The following is a 23175-nucleotide window of genomic DNA, read 5'->3' on the forward strand; positions in this document are numbered from 1 at the left end:
TTGATGACGCAAGCGCTTCAACTGCTCTCATTGGCTGTCGAGTGCCGCGAGGTCGCAAGAAAAGTTGCCGCGAGGCCCCGCCCTCGTACAGGAGCCAATCCTGAGTAGCCGAGGAGACAGAACCCGGAAGCGAGGTTCCCGGCGGCGATTTTCCGACTCCGAGGTGGGTAGCTCTTTCTTGTCTGGGGTCACACTTTTTGGTCGCTTGGCGCCACCTTTGAGCTCCTGAACCGAAAGGAGCGGGCCCCTGTGGACCTGTGGTGAGCTCTGCAAACCCGGCCGCGAAGTAGATCCTCGGTAGGGCTAGAGCGGTTTCTTCGGGCTTAGAGGTTTTAAAGGCCGCATATGCGCCTCCTGGGCCTGTGAAGTGACCGGCCAGTGCCGGAGGGTCGGAACTGGTGGCCTTCTCTCTCACTACCCTCCCCGGAGACTGAACATTCGGCCTCTAGCTAACAAGCCTTTCCCTGTGTCTCCTGATTGTCTCCGTGGACCCCAGAGATTCAGCACACTTGTATTGCTTTGTGCTGACAGTGCATAAAAAAATAATAATAATGTGAAACTTTTGAATTAGAAAATCTGGGCCTTTAGTTCCATTGAAAGTTGTTTTAATCTTTATAAACTTCAGCGCCTTCGCCTGTCTAATGGGGCTTATGGCTCCACCTGTCGCTGAGCTGTCTAAGAGTTGACATAATTCGTGGAATGTGATCTTTAAAAAACATAACCTAGTTCCTCCTGTTGCAATATCATCAAGTAGAAATCTTGACCGACTGTTTAAATCTTGAATCAGGGAGATGCAGCAGAGTTTGCCTTTTTAAATTAATTAAGAAATTTTTGTATGTAATTTATTTTACCTGGAACAGTAAATTCAAATTTTAAAAAGAGTTTTTATAAAAAGGAGAGTAAGGGCACAAGATCTGTGCTATAATGTTGCTGTGCTATACCTACACTCTCAGTAGCTTCAGTCCTGTTCGACTCTTGCGACTGTGGCTTGCCAGGCTCCACAATCTATGGTATTCTTTAGGCAAGAATACTGGAGTGGGTTGCCATGCCTTCCTCCAGGAGATCTTGACCCAGGGATCGAGCCCACCTCTCCTGAGTCTCCTGCATTGCAGGTGGATTCTTTACAGCTGAGCCACCAGGGGAAGCCCCAGTATTGTTACTATGGATGCTGTAGTTAATATGTGAACTTTACATTATTTACTGGTATTAACTGTTTAATGAATAGATGTATATTGCGTTGTAAGCATCAGAGAATAGTTTGAGAAAAAAGTGAAAATATTAGAATATAAAAACCTTTTTGATAGGGTCTCATGACTGATCTGAAATACTGAACTATCTTAGAAAGTTCCTTAGTGCAGTCCTTTCTTTGTGCATAGGATCTTCCCTAGTGACTCACGGTAAAGAATCTACATGCAAAGGAGGAGACCCAGGTTCTATCCCTGCGTGGGGAAGATCCCCTGTAGAAGGGAATGGCAACCCATTCCAGTATTCTTGCCTGGAGAATTCCATTGACAGAGGTGTCTTGTGGGCTACAGTCCATGGGGTCATAAAGAGTTGGCCATGACTCAGCAACTAACACTGCATTGTGCAACAAAATAATAGGTCCAGAGAAGGTATTGGTCATGAGTGATAGATTTAAACTTGACTTAAATGCTCTTGGCACTAGTATTAAAATATAATGATGCATTCAGTTCAATTTAGTCACTCAGTTGTGACTCTGCGACCCCATGAACTGCAACACACCAGGCCTCCCTGTCCATCACCAACTCCCGGAATTTACTCAAGCTCATGTCCATTGAGTCCCTGATGCCATCCAACCATCTCATCCTCTGTCTTCCCCCTCTCCTCCCGCCCTCAATCTTTCCTAGCATCAGGGTCTTTTCAAATGAGTCAGCTGTTCGCATCAGGTAGCCAAAGGATTGGAGTTTCAGCTTCAACATCAGTCCTTCCAATGAACACCCAGCACTGATCTCTTTTAGGATGAGCTGGTTGGATCTCCCTCCCTCCAAGGGACCCTCAAGAGTCTTCTCCAACACTACAGTTCAAAAGCATCAATTCTTCTCTGCTCAGCTTTCTTTATAGTTCAACTCTCACATCCATACATGACCACTGGAAAAACCATAGCCTTGACTAGATGGACCTTTGTTGACAAAGTAATGTCTCTACTTTTTAATATGCTGTCTAGGTTGATCATAACTTTCCTTCCAAGGAGTAAGAGTCTTTTAATTTTATGCTTGTAATCACAATCTGCAGTGATTTTGGAGACCAGAAAAATAAAATCAGCCACTGTTTCCACTGTTTGCCCAACTGTTTACCATGAAGTGATGGGAGCAGATGCCATGATCTTAGTTTTCTGAATGTTGAGCTTTAAGTCAGCTTTTTCACTCTCCTTTTTCACTTTCATCAAGAGGCTCTTTAGTTCTTCTTCGCTTTCTGCCATAAGGGGGGTGTCACCTGCATATCTGTGGTTATTGATATTTCTCCCGGCAATCTGGATTCCAGCTTGTGCTTCCTCCAACCCAGTGTTTCTCATGATGTACTCTGCATATAAGTTGAATAAGCAGGGTGAGAATATACAGCCTTGGAGTACTCCTTTACCTATTTGGAAGCAGTCTGTTTTTCCATGTCCAGTTCTAACTGTTGCTTCCTGACCTGCATACAGGTTTCTTAAGAGGCAGGTCAGGTGGTCTGGTATTCCCATCTCTTTCAGAATTTTCCACAGTTTATTGTGATCCACACAGTCAAAGGCTTTGGCATAGTCAATAAAACAGAAATAGATGTTTTCCTGGAACTCTCTTGCTTTTTCGATGATCCAGCAGATGTTGGTAATTTGATCTCTGGTTTTTCTGCCTTTTCTAAAACCAGCTTGAACATCTGGAAGTTCTCGGTTTACGTATTGCTGAAGCCTGGCTTGGAGAATTTTGAGCATTACTTTACTAGCGTGTGAGATGAGTGCAATTGTGTGGTAGTTTGAGCATCTTTCAGCATTGGCTTTCTTTGGGATTGCAATGAAAACTGACCTTTTCCAGTCCTGTGGCCACTGCTGAGTTTTCCAGATTTGCTGACATATTGAGTGCAACACTTTCACAGCATCTTTCAGGATTTGAAATAGCTCAACTGGAATTCCATCACCTCCACTAGGTTTGTTCGTAGTGATGCTTCCTAAGGCCCACTTGACTGCATTCCAGGATGTCTGGCTCTAGGTGAGTGATCACACCATCATGATTATCTGGGTTGTGAAGATCTTTTTTGTACAGTTCTTCTGTGTATTCCTGCCACCTCTTAATATCTTCTGCTTCTGTTAGGTCCCTACCATTTCTGTTATTTATTGAGCCCATCTTTGCATGTAATGTTCCCTTGGTATCTCTAATTTTCTTGAAGAGATCTCTAGTCTCCCATTCTGTTGTTTTCCTCTACTTTTTTGCAATAATGTGTTAGGATTCACTCAATTAAAACTCATGAAAGTTAGGTAGAAAGAAATCTGTATCTTAGGAGTATGAGTAACTCTATTTCTCAGAATCCATTCCAAGCAAAATCAAGTGATAGCACTTTAATCATGTTAATTATACGAATGTTTTTAATGCTTGTTGTATAAAAGTTGGACATAAATGTAAATTAAATATAGTCCCTATCCTTAAGCTCACAGTCTTTTTAGAGGCTAAAACAAGAATAAAAGTAGTGATAAGACAGTATGTATCACCAAGAAACAGGAGAAACTAGAGAGATCTAATATGCTGGCTCAAGAAAGACTTAAGAGAGAGGCAACTTCTGGGAGGAGTCTTAAATGACTAAAAAGATTTCAACAAATATAATTAGGAAGCTGAGAAATATTTTTAAAATATCTATTATACTAATTTTCTTTAATTGGTTAAACTTTAATATGCTGTACTTTTTTTTAATTAATGAATTTATATTAATTGGAGGCTAATTACTTTACAGTATTGCGGTGGATTTGCCATACATTGACATGAATCAGCCACAGGTGTACATGTGTTCCCCAGTCCCATACCCCACCCACCTCCCTCCCCATCCCATCCCTTTGCGTTGTCCCAACGCACTGGCTTTGAGTGCCCTGTTTCATGCATCGAACTTGGACTGGTCTTCTATTTCACATATGGTAATATACATGTTTTAAAGCTATTCTCTCAAATCATCCCACCCTCGCCTTCTCCCACAGAGTCCAGAAGTCTGTTCTTTACATCTGTGTCTCTTTTGCTGTCTCGCATTTAGGGTCATCGTTACCATCTTTCTAAATTCCATATATATGCATTAGTATACTGTATTGGTGTTTTTCTTTCTGACTTACCTCACTCTGTATAATAGGCTCCAGTTTCATCTGCCTCATTAGAACCAATTCAAATGTGTTCTTTTTAATAGCTGAGTAATATTCCATTGTGTATATGTACTACATCTTTCTTATCCATTCATCTGCCAATTGACATCTAGGTTGCTTCCCTGTTCTAGCTATTGTAAACAGTGCTGGGATGAGCATTGGGGTACATGTGTCTCTTTCAATTATGGTTTCCTCGGTGTGTATGCCCAGCAGTGGGATTGCTGGGTTTAATGGCAATTCTATTTTCTGTTTTTGAAGGAGTCTCCACACTGTTCTCCATAGTGGCTGGAGAACACTAGTGGTTCTCCACTAGTTTGCATTCCCACCAACGGTGTAAGAGGGTTCCTTTTTCTCCACATCCTTTCCAGCATTTATTATTTGTAGACTTTTTGATACCAGCCATTCAGACCAGGGTGGGATGGTACCTCATTGTGGGTTTGATTTGCATTTCTCTGATAATGAGTGGTGTTGAGCATTTTTTCATGTGTTTCTTAGCCATCTGTATGTCTTCTTTGGAGAAATGTCTGTTTAGTTCTTTGGTCCAGTTTTTGATTGGGTCATTTATTTTTCTGGTATTGAGCTGCATGATTTGTTTGTATATTTTTGAGATTAATTCTTTGTCAATTGTTTCATTTGCTATTATTTTCTCCCACTCTGAAGGCTATCTTTTCACCTTGCTTATAGTTTCCTTCATTGTGCAAAAGCGTTTAAGTTTAATTAGGTGCCATTTGTTTATTTTTGCTTTCATTTCCACTACTCTGGGAGGTGGGTCATAGAGGATCTTGCTGTGATTTATGTCAGAGTGTTTCGCCTATGTTTTTCTCTAGGTGTTTTATAGTTTCTGGTCTTATATTTAGATCTTTAATCCGTTTTAAGTTTATTTTTGTGTATGGTGTTAGAAAGTGTTCTAGTTTCATTCTTTTACAGGTGGTTGACCAGTTTTCCCAGCACAACTAAAGAGATTGTCTTTTCTCCATTATATATTTTTTCCTCCTTTGTCAAAGATAAGGTGTCCCTGGGTGTGTGGATTTATCTCTGGGCTTTCTATTTTGTGCCATTGATCTACATTTCTGTCTTTGTGCCAGTACTATATTGTCTTGATGACTATAGCTTTGTAGTATAGTCTGAAGTCAGGCAGGTTGATTCCTCCAGTTCCATTCTTCCTTCTTTCTCATGATTGATTTGGCTATTTGAGGTTTTTTATACTTCCATACAAATTGTGAAATTATTTGTTCTAGTTCTGTGAAAAATACCATTGGTAACTTGACAGGGATTGCATTGAATCTATAGATTGCTTTGGGTAGTATGTCATTTTCACTATATTGATTCTTCCAATCTATGAACATGGTATATTTCTCCATCTATTTGTGTCATCTTTGATTTCTTTCATCAGGGTTTTATAGTTTTCTATATGTAGGTCTATTGTTTCTTTAGGTAGATTTTTTCCTAAGTATTTTATTCTTTATTCACCATCACAATGGTGAATGGAATTGTTTCCTTAATTTCATTTCTATTTTCTCATTGTTAGTGTATAGAAATGCATGGGATTTTGTATATTAATTTTGTATCCTGAAACTTTACAATATTCATTGATAAGCTCTAGTAATTTTCTGGTGGAGTCTTTAGGGTTTTCTATGTAAAGGATCATGTCATCTGCAAAACTGTGAGTTTTATTTCTTTTCCAAACTGGATTCTTTTATTTCTTTTTTTTTTTTCTTTTTTTTTCTGATAGCTGTGGCTAAAACTTCCAAAACTATGTTGAATAGTAGTGGTGAGAGTGGTCACCCTTGTCTTGTTCCTGACTTTAGAGGAAATGCTTTCAGTATTTCACCATTGAGGATAATGTTTGCTGTGGGTTGATCATATATGGCTTTTATTATGTTGAGGTGTGTTCTTTCTATGCCTGTTTTCTGGAGAGTCTTTATCATAAGTGGTTGTTGAATTTTGTCAAAGGCTTTCTCTGCCTCTATTGAGATAATCATATCCTTCACTTATCCTTCAATTTGTTAATGTGGTATATCACATTAAGTGATTTGCAAATATTGAAGAATCCTTTCATCCCTGGGATAAAGCCCACTTGGTCACGATGTATGGTCTTTTTAATATGTTGCTGGATTCTGTTTGCTAGAATTTTGTTGAGGATTTTTGCATCTATGTTCATCAGTGCTATTGGCCTGTAGTTTTCTTTTTTTGTGGCATCTTTTTCTGGTTTTGGTATTAGGGTGATGGTGGCCTAATAGAATGAGTTTGTGAGATTACCTTCCTCTGCAATTTTCTGGAACCGTTGAATAGGACAGTTGTTAGCTCTTCTCTAAATTTTTGGTAGAATTCACTTGTGAAGCCATCTGGTCCTGGGCTTTTGTTTGTTGGAAGATTTTTTATTACAGTTTCCATTTCTGTGCTTGTGATAGATCTGTTAAGATTTTCTATTTCTTCCTGGTTCAGTTTTGGAAGGTAATACTTTTCTAAGAATTCATCCGTTTCTTTCAAATTGTCCATTTCATTGCCATAGAGTTGCTGATACTAGTCTCTTATGATCCTTTATATTTCTGTGTTGTCTGTTGTGATTTCTTCATTTTCAGTTCTAATTTTGTTGGTTTGATTCTTCTCCCTTTTTTGCTTGATGAGTCTGGCTAATGGTTTGTCTATTTTATTTATCTTCTCAAAGAACCAGTTTTTAGTTTTGTTGATTTTTGCTATAGTCTGCTTTTTTTCTTTTTCATTTATTTCTGCCCTAATTTTTGTGATTTCTTTCCTTCTACCAACCCTGGGGTTCTTCACTTTTTCTTTTTCTAGTTGCTTTAGATGTAAAGTTAGGTTATTTATTTGATTTTTCTCTTGTTTCTTGACGTAAACTTCTAATGCTATGAACCTTCTTCCCCTTTACACTGCTTTTCAGTTCAGTTCAGTTCAGTCACTTAGTCATGTCTGACTCTTTGCGACCCCGTGGACTGCAGCATGCCAGGCCTCCCTGTCCATCCCCAACTCTGGGTGCTTGCTCAAACTCATGGCCATTGAGTTGGTGATGCCATCCAGCCATCTCATCCTCTGTCATCCCCTTCTCCTCTCACCTTCAATCTTTCCCAGCATCAGGGTCTTTTCAAATGAGTCAGCTCTTCACATTAGGTGGCCAAAATATTGGAGTTTCAGTTTCAACGTCAGTCCTTCCAATGAACACTGCTTTTACTGAATCCCATAGGTTTTGGGTTATCATGTTTTCATTTTCATTTGTTTCTATGCATATTTTGATTTCCTTTTTTATTTCTTCCATGATTTGTTGGTTATTCAGAAGCATGTTATTTAGCATCCATATGTTTGTATTTTTAATAGTTTTTTTTCCTGTAGTTGACATCTAATCTTACCACATTGTGATCAGAAAAGATGCTTGAAATGATTTCAGTTTTTCTGAGTTTACTAAGGCTAGATTTATGGCCCAGGATGTGATCTATCCCGGAGAATGTTCTGCGTGTACTTGAGAAAAAGGTGAAATTCATTGTTTTGGGGTGAAATGGCCTATAGATATTAATTAGGGATAACTGCTACATTGTATCATTTAAAGTTTGTGTTTCCTTGCTAATTTTCTGTTTGGTTGATCTATCCATAGGTGTGAGTGGGGTATTAAAGCCTTCCACTATTATTGCGTGACTGTTAATTTCCCCTTTCATACCTGTTAGCATTTGCCTTATGTATTGAGGCGCTCCTATGTTGGGTGCATATATATTTATAATTGTTATATCTTCTAATTGGATTGATCCTTTGATCATTATGTAGTGTCCTTCTTTGTCTCTTTTCATGGCTTTTATTTCAAAGACTATTTTGTCTGATGTGAGATTGCTGCTTCTGCTTTATTTTGGTCTCCTTTTGCATGAAATATCTTTTCCAGCCCCTTACTTCCAGTCTGTATGTGTCCCTTGTTTTGAGGTGGATTTCTTTTAGACAGCATATATAGGGGTCTTATTTTTTTTTTTTTTTTGGTTCTTATTTTTGTATCCATTCAGCCAGTCTTCGTCTGTTGGTTGGGGCATTCAACCCATTTACGTCTAAGGTAATTATTGATAAGTATGATCCCGTTGCCATTTACTTTGTTGTTTTGGGTTCGAGTTTATAAACCTTTTCTGTGTTTCCTGACAGAGAAGATCCTTTAGCATTTGTTGAAGAGCTGGTTTGGTGATGCTGAATTCTCTCAGCTTTTGCTGTGTTCTTGTGTTGCTGGAGAATTTCATGGTATGTCTTGCTCTGGAACTTGTTGGCTCTTGGGTGGAGCTTGGTTTCAGTGTAGGTATGGAGGCTTTTGATGAGCTCTTGTCTATTAATGTTCCCTGGAATCAGGAGTTTTCTGATGTTCTCAGGTTTTGGAGTTAAGCCTCCTGCCTCTGGCTTTCAGTCTTATTCTTACAGTAGCCTAAAGACTTCTCCATCCATACAGCACTGATGATAAAACATCTAGGTTAATGGTGAAAATATTCTCCACAGTGAGGGACACCCAGAGAGGTTCACAGAGTTACATGGAGAAGAAGCAGGAGGGAGATAGACGTGACCAGGACAAGAAGAGGGGGAGACAAAAGGGGATAGAGCAGTGTAGCCAGTAATCAAATCCCTATGTGCTCTCCACAATCTGGTACCCTCAGAGAGGTTCACATAGAGAAGAGAAGAGGGAGGAAGGAGATAGAAGTGACCAAGACAAGAAGAGGGGGAGTCAAAATGGGAGAGAGCAATCAAGCCAGTAATCACAACCCTAAGTGAACATGGATACTGAAGATTAGATTCTTAAAGGTACAAAATTGATTAAAAAAAAAATACCAAGAAGCAAAGATTAAACGTAGCGTAGAGGTTAGACTCTCAAAAATACAATATTAAAAATACAAAACAAAATGAATCACAAAAATTATAAAATATATATATATATATATATGAAATTTGCTTTTAAAATAGGGTCTTTTTTTTGCAAGGTAATAGTAGGTACTCTTGCCTGGAAAATCCCATGGACGGAGGAGCCTGGTAGGCTGCAGTCCATGGGGTCTCGAAGAGTCAAACATGGCTGAGCAACTTCACTTTCACTTTTCACTTTTATGCATTGGAGAAGGAAATGGCAACCCACTCCAGTGTTCTTGCCTGGAGAATCCCAGGGATGGGGTCGCACAGAGTCGGACACGACTGAAGTGACTTAGCAGCAGCAGCAGTAGGTTATAAAAGTGAAAATTAAAGTAGTAAAGAACTTAAATTTTTTAAAAAATAAAAAAGTGATAACATAAAATATATTTAGGAATTTCTCTGGAGCTGTTGTGGGCAGTGTGGGGTCAGTTCAGTTTCAGATAGTTCCTTGTTCCAGCTTGCACTTCTTCTCAGTCTATAGGCCCCCTCCAATGCTTAGTCAATGTTAACTGCAGGGTTTTAATCTGTTGCACTTGTCACTTCCAGAGCAGGTCCCTCTTCTTTGTTTATTCTGGCTTCCTCTGTTTGAAAGTCTCTTCCATGTCTAATTTCCACCCTGACACAAGGGGGTGAAGGTGGTCACTTATTTACGCTCACTTGTTTAGTTGTGTTTGGGGAAGGGAGGAACCCTGCAAATATCACTGACATGTGTGGGGAGTGCTCGCAGTGAATGGACCACACTGGGTTTGCCCAAGCTCATGGTGTGTGCTTTGCGGTTCTACACTGTTCAGGATGCAGGGTGCTCTGCAGGGCACTGTCCAAAGCGGGCCCTGGGTTTCCTGCACTTTCCAGGTCTAAGCCACTCGGATTCAGGTTCTCGGGTACTCAGGGTACTCTGCAAGGCACAGTACTGTTGGGCATGCATTTTGTGCCCTTCCCAGGTCTGAGCAGCTCAAGCGACCAGGTGCTTGGCCAGCGCACTCTCCCAGGTGGGCCATACGTCTTAATCACCTCTCTAGTCTCAGGTGTGCCATGTGTCTCCTCTGGGGAGCTGATCTCAGGCTGCAACTCTCCTGGCAGATGTCAACCATCCAGGATCCCAGGAAGATGTGGTTAACAACTGGGGGCCTGCTCATAGTTTGGTGGAGGATGCCGGTCTCTGAGGCCGAGATTGGAGCAGCCCCTTGTCATCTGGCTCTGGCTGTCACCCGCCTGCCTCTCTTCCTCTGGCAGGGAGGGGACTGTATGCAGCTGGCTAGCTCTCCTTTGGTGATCACTCAATCCTTTGCTCTGTGAGCGGGCCAGGCTATACATTAAATTATAGCCTTTCACAGGAAAGTTCTTGTTTTCTCTCTCTCTCTCTCTGGCTATCCCACAGTTTGGGCTGCTGTCTCATGTTAACTCCCTCAGATTGTCCTCGGGGCTTTTAGGCCCGGTCCTTACTCTAAGCATGCAGCCTGTGCCTCCCTGTCCAGCCCCCGGTGGCTGATGCGAGCATCTGGGCTACTTCTCTGCTGGGAGTTGTGGTTAGGCACCTGTTCTGTGGGTTTTGGGTTTTTTTTTTTCCTCCTGGTTATCTTGCCCTCTGAGATTCTGAAACTCCCCACAGATCTGCCGGTGAGAGGGTTTCCTGGTGTTTGGAAACTTCTCCTTCATGACTCCCTCCCCAGAATGGGTCTCCATCCCTAACTCTTTTGTCTCTCTTCTTTTATATTTTTTCCTACCTCCTTTTGAAGAGAATGGGCTGCCTTTCTGGGTGCCTGGTGTCCTCCGCCAGCGTCCAGAAGTTGTTTTGTGGAAGTTGTTCAGCATTCAAACGATCTTTTGATGAATTTGTGGGGGAGAAGGTGGTCTTCCTATCTTATTCCTCCATCTTGGGACTGCCCCCCTGCATAACTCTTTCAACTGATGTTGTTTATAAATTTTTATGGCAACCTAGCAGAATAAATATCATTTCTTTCAGGAAGCTTTCTGTAATCCCTTGTGGTGGTATTTTAGTCCCTAAGTCATGTCCAACTCTGCAAAACCATGGACTGTAGCCCACCAGGCTTTTCTGTCCATGGGATTCTCCAGGCAAGAATACTGGAGTGTGTTGCCATTTCCTTCTCCAGGACATCTTCCCAACCCAGGGATTGAACCCATGTCTCCTGCATTGGCAGACAAATTCTTTACCGCTGAGCCACTAGGGAGGCCCTCAGTAATCCCATAAGACTGGGTTAATTATGGGTCTCCTGTATATTCATTGTATCTGGTTACAGTCTTATGATAGTACTTAATGCTGTTTTTGCCAGCCTTCCTAACTAGATGGTAAACTTCATGAGGTTAAGACATGGATCTTGTTCATTATTGAATCCCAGTACCTAGAGACTGGCGGGCTTCCCAAGTGGTGCAGTGGTAAAGAACCTGCCTGCCAATGTAGGAGACAAAAGAGAAGCAGGTTTGATCCCTGCACTGGGAAGATCCCCTGGAGAAGAAAGTGGCAACCCACTCCAGGGATTTCTAGCCTGGGAAATCCCTTAAACAGAGGAGCCTGGCCAGCTACAGTTCAGGGGGTTGTAGAGAGTTGGACATGATTGAGCCACCAAGCCCAAGCACATAACATCGAGAGACTAGCACATGCCAGGTGTTTTTTCATCTTTGTTGAGTGAAGGAGTGCATGACAGCCAGAATCATGTTTCACAACAAGAACCCAACTAAGAACAATTGCTGTCTGTCAGTAAACAGGACTACTTTTTAAAGCCATGAATTTTCCTAAGCCAGAATTGTTCAAGTAGAAAGAGGATGATTATTATAGATGTCATGGTAAAGATATCTGCATTGATGAGAGATTGGGACATGTGTCCTCTGGGGGATATTCCATCTCTAAAAATCTCTGATTCTTGGAAGTAGTTTTTAGGAACTACAAATTTTTGCTTCTCTTCTATAGCATCTATGTGTCTAGTTTATAAAAATGGTGACTGTTCTCATTTTTATTGTATTAGTTATAATTTTAAAACTTCAAGCGTTAATTAACTGTTAGCATAATACTTATAGTATCTAAACCAATAGATTCAAAATAAGAGTCGTAACTACTGACTTAGTAGAAGAAAACAATAAAAATGAGTATTAGGCCATTAAAAATAAAGATAACTGAAATCTGTCAGCTCCAATATTTGACGAATATAAAGAGTATTAATAAACACCAAAAAATTTAGACAGAGTATATTTGTGTATGTTTGCAAGACTTATTTATGCTATTAATAAAGCTTCAATTACTGGTTTGCTCCTAATTTTTGTGTTTGTGTTTTCAGATCTTGATGAATAAAATAAAGCAGACATAATCATCTCTGGAGAGATTATTTATATCCTCATGTTTGAAATGATTTATATTTAAAATAGTAGTAAAAATGGAAAAAGAGAAAGTAAATCATGACAAACCAGACCCAGAGAACTCCTTGGACTTTTCTGAACACTTCAACCAACTTGAACTGTTGGAAACACATGGACACCTTATTCCCACTGGTACCCAAAGTCTCTGGGTAGGGAATTCTGATGAAGATGAGGAGCAAGATGAAGAAACTGAAGAGTGGTATCAACTGCAAGAAAAAAAAATGGAAAAAGATCCAAGCAAATTGCTTCTTTGGGCTGCTGAAAAAAATCGGGTAAAAAAAGAGAAAAGAACAGTTTAAAAAGAAACCTTAATTTAGTAGAAAAACTACTAGATTGGAAGCCAGAGGACCTGTCCCTGAAGCTCATTTTGTCCTCAGACCAAACTGAAAAAAAAAATCACTTCATGAAAACAGGTGTCTGAGGTTATTTTAGTTAGAAGGAATTGAGCTTCTTAATCTCTAGATTTCCTTGTTAGCATTGTATTCTACTAATAAAAGTTTATGTTTTACAGTTTTATACACCGTGCATATTGGTGTGATAATCCTACTACCAAAAGATCAGAACGTAATGTTCCATTATTATGTTTTCTTCACAGATGAAACATATCAAACATGGTTCTAGCCTGTATTGTTCACCTAACTGTAGCTTTAGTGCAGTAAGCCTTAATTGGACCAGGAGTAAACATATGGATTGGTTTTTAGAGAATCACATTCATAAAATCAAGTTTATGAGGGGAAAAAAACCCAAAAGAATTTATAATTAACGCTGACTTGTTCATTGTTAAGTCAGTTGTCCTCCTCCCCAAAAGAAATCTTATGTTTATTTTACAGTCATCTACTAACAAGGAAGTTTTCATTTAACTTAAGTCTAACACCACTAGACCATTTCATGTTCCTTTTTTACTATTTTGTTTCATGTTGGGTTTTTGAAAGATCTGTTTTCTTCTCAGCTGACCACAGTGCGGAGACTGCTTTCAGAAAGGGCTACCCACGTGAACACTCAAGATGAAGACAAGTACACACCACTCCACCGAGCAGCCTACAGTGGGCACTTGGATGTGGTCCGAGAGCTGATTGCACACGGGGCAGATGTCCACGCGGTGACCGTGGATGGCTGGACACCCCTGCACAGTGCCTGTAAGTGGAATAATGCCAGAGTGGCTTCTTTCTTACTGCAGCATGATGCAGATATCAACGCCCAAACGAAAGGCCTCCTGACCCCCCTACACCTTGCCGCTGGGAACGGAGACAGCAAAGACACCCTGGAGCTCCTCCTAATGAATCGCTACATCAAGCCAGGTCTGAAGAACAGCCTGGAGGAAACGGCATTTGACATCGCCAGGAGGACCGGTATCTATCACTACCTCTTTGAAATTGTGGAAGGCTGCACAAATTGTTCACCTCAGTCTTAATAACAGTTCTAATAATTTTCTTACGTTTCTAAGTCCGAGTGCCTGCTTTGTGTGAGATATGAAATATCCCCGTTGTACAAAGTTGACATCAAAAGTCTTAAGAGAGTGTTTCAGTGGTACTCAGAATACTATCCCTCCAAGTGAATTGCCTGACCTTGATGTCAAAATGTATTTGAAAGTTGTTTGGATTTATCTTTAATGATTTCCATGGCGTTTGTGATTTTTACCAAATCATTTTAACTTGCCTATATTGAAAAACTTGTCAGAGGTTGTACAGAAAACTAATATTTTTGGTGCTGATCCAAGAGAAATGTATTTTTACATTTACAATATCCCCCATCCTAGAGCTTTGTGGAGTATTTAGTATATCAACATATATTTTTATAAGGTCAGGTAACTCAGAATTTCATTTAAAAATTTTAAATATACTGGTGCAGTTCAGATGTCTTTTCTGCATCACCATAGCCATTTGCTTTCACTATAAACCATAAGAATGAACCTATTAGTGACTTGAATCTTCATGAGTTTAAAGAAAAATTGAGAAACCTAGATCTTCGTTTTTTATTAATAGAACCATAGATGTTTAATCTACGAATGTTATATACTGCCTCTCCTTCCACAATCCACACAATCCTGTGGACCCTCCTACCTCACCCTGGTCAGCCTACATAATCCTCATTCTCCTGGTGAGTCAGCATGACGCTTAAGACATGTGCACAACTATACCTTGGTCCAGGTAGTTGTAGCCTATTTGCCATCCAGCTAGTTTTACCTGTCCGGTCCTGCTCACCTCATCTCCCAGGGTCACAGGAAGGGTTCTTTTCCAGGATCCTCATTTTATAGAAGCCACACAAAGTGACAAGGGAAAAGAAATTCTAAGATGATTTTACTGGGGCAAGAACCACAAAGTGGCTCAGGCGTTTTTTTAAAAGCCACATTGTAGATAACAACAAGAGCATAAGTATAAATATTCTAAAAAAAAATAATAATAAAGGTTTTAAACTACCAAGAAAGAGCATGAATAATTCTTGTACCTGTGTGTATCTTCCTTGGATTCATAACGTGTTTGTCTACCCAGCATACATTTGTTTAGCTTTGTGTCTCTCCAGCAGCAGCTTCGTGTTCCTGTGCCCTTCTGTGACTAAAACAAAAGAGTTCTCTCTCAACTTCTCAGCACCAGAACTAACACACTGGGGAAAGGGAGCTGAACTAATGGGCCTTTGCTTTGGTTATATGTATGTATATGTGTGTGTATGTGTGTATATAAACATATATATAGAGAGAGTTTTTATTTTATTTTTTTCTCTTTGGCTGTGCTGCGGGGCTTGCAGGATCTTAGTTCCCCAACCAGGGATTGATCCTGCATCCTTGGCAGTGAAAGCTCAGAGTCCTAACCACTTAGACCACCAGAGAATTCCCTCTATGGTTATACTTTTTAAATGTCCACCAAGGTATTTGACTCTTTTGACCCAGCCCATGTGACCCAGTTACCTTAAACTAAATAACAACGTTATTTAATCAAATATATGTGGCAGTTTTTAGGTTAAAACAAGATTGGATCATCTCAGAAAAGTTAAAGATGACATATAAACTGAATCATTGTGACAGTGTTTTTAAGACTTAGGAGAGCTTTGGTTATTTTATGATCTCTGGCTAGAAGATAACTCTATTTCAGAGTATCAATACCTTTGATATAACAGTTTTGGCAGAAAGTGAAAGGTTGATTTCTGTTTAATCTGACCTAATGTAGTGATACCAAATGACAAGGTATAGCTGATAGAAATGACAGTACCAGCTACCCCGTTAGACTGCTAAACGAGGCTACCTGAGTCACAGAGCCTATGGCTCATTTCTTACGTGGGAATGAGTTGCATTCGTGTTTTATATATATAAGCTTTCCCTATGAGTATGACTCCAAAGGAGCTGCTTTATTTCTAAGAAAATGAGATGCGACCTCTCCCTTTTTTTCAGTCTTCAATCACTCAACCAGTCCTAGGGAGAAAACTTCTACATATTAGAGAAATCCCTTCCAACCCTGAGGATGGAACTTGTATTATTTGCTTCCTTTATACCTTCCTTGGTGTTTTTTTAATTTTATTTTTATTATTTTTCTTTTTTAAGTATACTTGACATAAAATATTATGTATTTTGGGTATATAACAAAGTGATTTTTTTTTTTTTTCTTTTTGGCAGTGCTTCATGGCCTGCAGGCCTTGGTTCCCCAGTCAGGGATCCAGCCCACACTGCTCACATTGGAAGTGCACAGTCTTATTAACCAGTGGACTGCCAGGAAGTCCCAACAAAGTGATTCGATACTCTCCTTAGTATTTTCTGACTCCTCAGTCCACAGATGATGTGCGCTAATCATGCTTTTCACTCCCCAGTGGACCCTTGAACACACATTTGTATCATGCAGGTCCATTTATAAGCAGTACTACACAACCGGTGCTGGAGAAGGAAATGGCAACCCACTCCAGTATTCTTACCTGGAAAATTCCATGGACAGAGGAGCCTGGTGGACTACAGTGCATGGGTTGGCAAAGAGTTGGGCACAATTGAGCACGCATGCCTACATGCACACAACCTGTGCAGTGGTTAAATCTGTGGATGCAAAACCACAGATACAGTTACAGTGAGAAAGTTCAATTTTCAGTTATGCAGAGGGTCAGCACCCCAATCCTTGTGTTTAAGGGTCAACTCCTTATTACCTGTGTTTACCAGTTGCCTTTAAGAAGACTAAATAAATCCATTTGCAAACAAAATTTTCGTTAGTCTTACAGAATTTATCTCAAGAACTTTTTAAAAAATAAAATCTGTTTTGCATATAACAAGGCTTACCTGTAACTATGTGCTTGAGGAAGAGGTGACTTTGTCATTGTTCAAGGGACAGTGACCCACAATGAAATTAGTTAACTTTGCTTTTATAAATCTTAAATGTGCTTCTCCAGGGCCCAAACATTTGTTCTGGCTCACAACTTAAAACAGTGAAAGGATTTAGCATTTTTATACTATGGACGTGAAAGCATCCATTTGTTTCTATTCATTGGCATCTATTATTGCATTTACCCCTATGCTAGAAGATCATGATCAAAAGAGGCCCAGAGGAGGGGCAAAAAAAAAAAAAGAGGCTCAGAGAAGTAAAACTTGGTCTAATACTTAGGTCCCATACCAAAATGAAATTGCATCAGTTCTCCATTCCTGATGAAAACATGTGCCATCTTCACCCTACCCGAAATGACTCAAGGAATCTACAGCACTGCTTTGACTCAGGGAGGTACCAAACATGATCACAAAATCATTGATAATGGCTTACTTCATTAGTTACCGTGGGATGCTCTAGTCCCTCTGTAGGTTCATAGGATGACCATTCAACTTGTGTAAGACAGAGTGCTTTCTCTAGAGGGAATTAAAGATCCATGTTTATTAAGTTCAGAAGACAGTAAACAGAAGGATTGAGTGTAGCATTTTGATGTTTTAAATTCCTAAAAATTTCCCTTTGGAATCCTACAATTTCACTTCTGGGAACCTAAGTGGAAATGATCAAAATCAGCGCTACTGTATAGAAACATAATGTGAGCCACATAGGTAATTTTAAGTTTTTTTTTCTAGTGGCTGCATTAAAACACAAATGGGTGAAATTAATTTTAATAACCCACATCATCTAACCTGATACATCCAAAGCATTCATTCAAGTATGATACAAATATTTTAAAATTATTGAGACATTTTGCTTTTTTATAGTACATCTTCAAAATGCATTGTGTATTTTATGTTGTTGTTCAGTCAGTAAGTCATGTCTGAATTTTTGTGACCCCATGGACTGCAGCATTCCAGGCTCCTCTGTCCTCCACTATCTCCCTGAGTTTGCCTAAATTTGTGTCTACTGAGTCACAGAGGCTATCTAATCATCTCATCCTCTGCCCAAGAAAATATCTGTCATTGCTTCTAGTGTATTTTATGGCACATCTTAATTCAGATGAGCCCCATTTGACTAGTGGCTACTTTGTTCAGCACAGGTCAAGATGCCTGAAACTTTCCCTGGAGGCAAAGCAGAAGGCTAAGAGGAGGAGCAGGAAATTTTGAGTCAGGTAAATCTGTGTCCAAATCATGATTGCCTTTTGGCAAATGAGCTATTTTCTCACATGTAATATGCAGATAGTATCTATCTTGTTAGAGTTTTGTGAGGAATAAATGAGATGTAATATAGATAAGGTATTTCCTCTCCCCAACATTTCAAGCAGGACTGCCCTTTTTATTTTAGGTATTTGGATCCTTGAAGATCCCAAAGTTCTCCCTTGGTAATCCTATAGTTCTTTCTCATGACTTTAGTAGGATATTCAACAAAGAGCTTCTTAAACAGCTAAGTCAATTTTCGGTTATGCAGAGGGTCAGCACCCCAGTCCTTGTGTTTAAGGGTCAACTCCGTATTACCTAGCTAATTACAGCTAATTACAAGGACTTGAAGGAAATGAGATTCTGAGAGAGAATCCGTTTCCATTGTGGACCCAGAGCCTTGAAACTCAGAATACTTTACTGCTCATTCTATATATGGAACTTTTTGGTACTTACCAAATGAGCGGTTTTAAATTCATGCCATTTTCCCTTTTCATGATGGGTCTTATTAGTGCTGAGCAAATGGAATAAAAGCACTCATATTTGGTTTATCACTTTAATTATTCAGTCAACCCTCAGGAACATCTAATAGTCCTCACCATGAATTGAATGACATAGCCCCATCTGCCAGTGGATCTCAGAAAAGCAGAAATTTGTAGGCCTGAAAATGTGTTTAATGAAAGAAATGGCTTATGAAATCTAAGAGCAAACTAGTACCTAATTTGTTTTCTTGCTTCCGTTTCTGTTATAACATGTTCAGCATTTTGTCTCTGCTAGACAGTGCTTGGAAGTTAGGAGAACATCACTGGAGAATTAATGTGCGTTCATAAGCACTGACTCCTGAGTGGTCATTGGAATTCCTTTTTCAGACACAGCTGTCTTAAACAAGGCAATTTTTAGCAATAAAAAGCAAATGAGAATGTGAGCCTGCCTTTATTAGAAAACCAGGTGTCTCTCAGGTTTTTCTAAACCCAAATATAATAACTCATGAAGCAGATGTAACCTGATTGAAGGGACCAAATCTAGGAGCAAGAAATAGTCCTTCATGACACATACTAGAAAAAGCACTAGAGTTCAGATTTGCTTCTCTGTTCTTTGCATATTTCTTATTTGAAGATATGCATGACTTTCAAAAAGAATCAAAAGGAAGAAAAGGGTATTAAGATGGATCCTTTCATCCATGCTTTTGATTTTAGTCTGCAGCTTGAACAATGAGGTTTTGGAGTCCATACAGAAAAGTAATCGTGTGTCATGGTTCTTCACTCTATTGACATTGGGGCCAAATAATTCTGTGTATTCAAATTCTGTGTATTCAAATATGCTGGAGCAACCTGTGTATTAGTTGATGTTTATCAGCATTCCTGGCCTCTACTCGCTAGATGTCCCTTCCACCCCACCACCCAGTTGTGTCCACCAAAACTGTCTCCAGACATTGCCAAGTGTTTCCTGCTGTATGTCATCAGAAGTCCTTAAGACAGGAGATTTCAGAATTTGGCTAGCCACAGAGTTGTTTTATTATCATTCAAGTAAATTTTATTTAAAGTCATGTTTTTCTTAGATTTTGCTAGGCATTCCAAATATTTATCAATGGACACTCAAAAATTATATAATCATTGATTCTGCTTAAAATGTTGAGATCATTCAAACATATTCAAAAAGTGGGCTAAAATATACAGTTAGAAAAAGAACTCTTCAATACTGAGTTTCATACGTCAGAAAAACACTCCTGTTCACAGGTTTAGTCTCTAGGAAACTTTTTTTTTCTACCCTTTACTTTCTTTTTCTTTTTCATCCTTTACTTTTTTTTCTTTCTTTGGGGAGGGCCTCACTGCCCAGCTTGTGGGATCTCAGTTCCCTGACCAAGGATCAAACCCCATAGCCCCAGCAGTGGAAGGAAGCACAGGCTTAACCACTGGATCACCAGGGAAGTCTCTTGCCTCTAGGAAATTTATCCGTTAAGTCAGATGAGAAATTCTAGAGAATTTAGAAAAAGTCTAACTTCTGGTATCAAGGGAAATAGGAAACAAATCCTGATTTTTAATAGTTGTATGATTACAAAGGTAAAATTTTTATTGCACTACTGGATAAAAAGCAATGAAATTGATGCACAGTCTTTTCTTTAGAAAAGATCTTAGAAGAAATGGGGTAAGAGAAGCCAACCACTTCTGTAGAAAAGAAGGAAATGGAGAAAGAGTTGGCATCTTCCAAGTGTCAACAACTGCAGAAATAGAAGATAATCTCATAATGTCATTGCCATTCTAGAACCCTTAATTATTAAAAAGAAAATAACATGGTGTAATTTATTTTGGCAATTGTTGGAGACCTTTCAGCAAAGGTCATTGAGAGCATGTGGGCCAACCCAGGCAGTGGAGGCTTCTCACCGTCTCCCCTGTCCTTGGAATGTATGTTCTTCCTACTGTTTCCACTGTGGGAACCCTTCCAAGGATGTGACCTTGGGAGAGCAATGTGTTATTGGGACTTCCTTGAACTCAATACATGACTGAACCCAGTTAAGGCCTCTATACAAATTTTTAAGCTTCTGGAGGGCAGAAGGGGAGTTCAGCTCATCCTGCAGTCACCCTGGACAAGCTTCCTATATAAGCCCCCCTTTACTTATTAAACTTGCCACTTGGAGTGGTCTGCTGCTTTCTTCGGTCTCTCCTAATCCTGCCTGTATGGGGGCCAATCTCAGATTTCACCCGGGAAACTCGAGGTTGCAAACCAACAGAGATGACTTTTGCTTTAAAAATGAATCCCAAGATAAAATGTATTAAAGTCATAATGTGTAAAAAAAAAAAAAAAATTTACATCTGTTTATCAGCCTTCCCTAATAATTTTTAATGTAATGCACAAGTAGAATAATCTCAAATGGTCTTCTTTATGAAAGTTTTTATATATCCAGTTGTGCTACACTGAGCCACTGTGATAATAACAGCTTTGGGTGCAGACTGTGCTGTAGGTACTCACATACATTACTTTATGTGAGCCTCACAAAAACTCTGAGATAGGATGCCATTGTATGTACAGGGAAGTGGGCTTATGGAGGTTAAGTAAATTGTCATACAATTAGTGAGAGATGAAGATAAGTTTCAAGCATGTCTTTGTGGTTCTACCACCTTTGATCTTTGTAAAGTTGATTAAAGAAGATATCCTTTGGTGCACATTGAGTTTATTTTCTTTGAACTGTTTACAGAAAACTTTGTTCAAACATTACTGCTTTTCACATGAGTGTTACTAATCTCAGTATCACCAGTTAGTTTATCAAATAATCATAACAAAAATTCAGTTTTCTTTCTTTTCCATTTTCTTTAAGATTATTTTTATGTAGTCAATTTACAGTAGTGTTTGAGGATATAAAAACTTACTATTGTTAGGAAAAAGAGCTTCCCTGGTAGCTCAGCTGGTAAAGCATCTGCCTACAATGCAGGAGACCCTGGTTTGATTTCCTAGGTTGGGAAGATCCCCTGGAGAAAGGAGTGTCTAACCACTCCAGTATTCTTGCCTGGAGAATCCCATCATGGACAGAGGAGCCTGGCAGGATGGACTGTTTCACTCTCAGCCCCACCTGGGAGAACACTCTGGGTGCTGAAGAATTCCTACCATGAAACACTCTTTCTTCCCCACTATCAGTTCCTGATGCAGCATGTGAATTTTGCATGGCTGAAGCATGGTCCTCGGATCTCCTTCCCAAGAGCTCATCTGCTAGAACACCTAGGTTCACAATTCCTTGTATGGTTATTTCAACTCAGCACACAGAGAACAACCAGGTCACTCCACTTCCATTATCCAAGGTTGTTTGATTCAAGTGTCTGTTTTCAGCGCTGAGACTCAGCAAGGAAACATGCTGGGTGTCAAACTGGCGACTGGGCTCTGCTAGCAAGAAGTCTGCTCTCATCCTGTTGAAGTAAGAATGTGTCATTCTTAAACCCAGCTAGGGAAACACTTTGGGTGTTTGAGAAAACACCTTGGGTGGTAGTGATGATCCCTCACTGCCATCAATACTGGTCACCTGGCTGTGACTTTTCTGAAGAAATGCTGTGCTTTCATCTCCTTACTAGGAGCTCTATCAGGAGAACACCTACGTTCATAATACATTGTAGGGTTATGCCACTCATGACACACAGATGAACCAGTGCACACCACTGTCTTTGTGGAAAGGTTCAGTATGTTCCAAGTGAGTAGATTCAAGTTTGGGACAGTGCCAGGAAATACTCTGGTTTTGTGAACTTGCCATTTATGGACTGCTGGCATAAACAGTGTGCTCACCCTGTAAATGCTAGAATGTTTCACTCTGAAGCCTCTTACAAAAACACTTTGATTCTCAGTTTACAACCATCAATGTTTAGTGCAAGCAAATAGTATTTCTAAAGTAAAATTTGCCTGACTGGCCTTACTACCAGCTCTGCTTATTGAACACCTGGGTTCCTACTGTGTCGTATGGGTTGGCCACTTACCACATAGAGAAGAGTTCACATAAGTTTCTAAATACAAAGGTTCGTCTTGTACCAACTGTTCATTTCCAGTGCTGCGAGAGAGCAGAGGAGTATGTGGGGTGTGCCTCAGCCATTTATGTTCAGCAGGCCAACGCCATTTTCTCACCCTTTGCAAGCTAATAGTATTTCACTGTCAAACGCCCCTGGGGAAGGAGCTTGGGTGCCGACTTTCTCTTCACTGCAGGCAGTTAATGCAAGGAGGTGAGACTACTAAAGGACACAGTGCACTTCGATCTGCATAGTAGGAATTAATCCCATAGAACTCTGACAATCATAATGCGCTTATTTTTCTGCTATGCCCGACACAGAGAACATCAGTTCGACTGCTTTTTTCATAGAAAGGTTCAGTTTGTCCAAAGTTTGTATTTTCAAGGCCGAGACATTGTTGGGAAGTATGATGGGTGTGAACCTGCTCTTTGAGTTCTGCTGGCCAAAACACTGCTGTCACACTGTGAATGCTGGACTGTTTCATTGTCAAAACCACCTAGGAAAACACTTTGGATGCTGATTTCATCTCCACTACAGTCAATTTTTATCACCTGCAAGTTGCTTTTCTGAAGAAACACTGTGCTTAGATCTCCTTA

General features: G+C 39.8%; 1 protein-coding gene and 1 long non-coding RNA gene across 3 annotated transcripts; both read left to right on the forward strand.

The window, feature by feature from the left end:
• The first annotated feature begins 36 nt into the window (after positions 1 to 36).
• Positions 37 to 14836, forward strand: ANKRD49 (ankyrin repeat domain 49). Of its 2 annotated transcripts, none has more exons than XM_043482129.1 (3): positions 37 to 163; positions 12496 to 12846; positions 13524 to 14836. In XM_043482129.1, exons 2-3 carry the CDS (start codon positions 12592 to 12594, stop codon positions 13983 to 13985), a joined length of 717 nt encoding a protein of 238 aa, XP_043338064.1. In that variant the 5' UTR covers positions 37 to 163; positions 12496 to 12591; the 3' UTR covers positions 13986 to 14836. The 2 variants fall into 2 exon arrangements, with proteins under 2 accessions (XP_043338064.1, XP_043338065.1); XM_043482130.1 differs by lacking the exon at positions 37 to 163 and adding an exon at positions 3186 to 3203.
• Positions 14837 to 14842: 6 nt separating this feature from the next.
• Positions 14843 to 21259, forward strand: LOC122449992. Its single transcript, XR_006272044.1, has 2 exons — positions 14843 to 18073; positions 20222 to 21259. It is a non-coding gene; the product is annotated as an uncharacterized LOC122449992 (long non-coding RNA).
• The last annotated feature ends 1916 nt before the right edge of the window (positions 21260 to 23175 follow it).

This window comes from Cervus canadensis, chromosome 11 (genome assembly GCF_019320065.1).
Source record: "Cervus canadensis isolate Bull #8, Minnesota chromosome 11, ASM1932006v1, whole genome shotgun sequence".
NCBI lineage: Eukaryota > Metazoa > Chordata > Mammalia > Artiodactyla > Cervidae > Cervus > Cervus canadensis.

Bases quoted from the DNA above. Each gene is read 5' to 3' on its own strand.
- ANKRD49 (XM_043482129.1), top strand. From the start codon at position 12,592: ATGGAAAAAGAGAAAGTAAATCATGACAAACCAGACCCAGAGAACTCC. The intron at 12,847-13,523 runs GTAAAAAAAGAG...TTTTCTTCTCAG, and splicing joins GGGCTGCTGAAAAAAATCGG to CTGACCACAGTGCGGAGACT.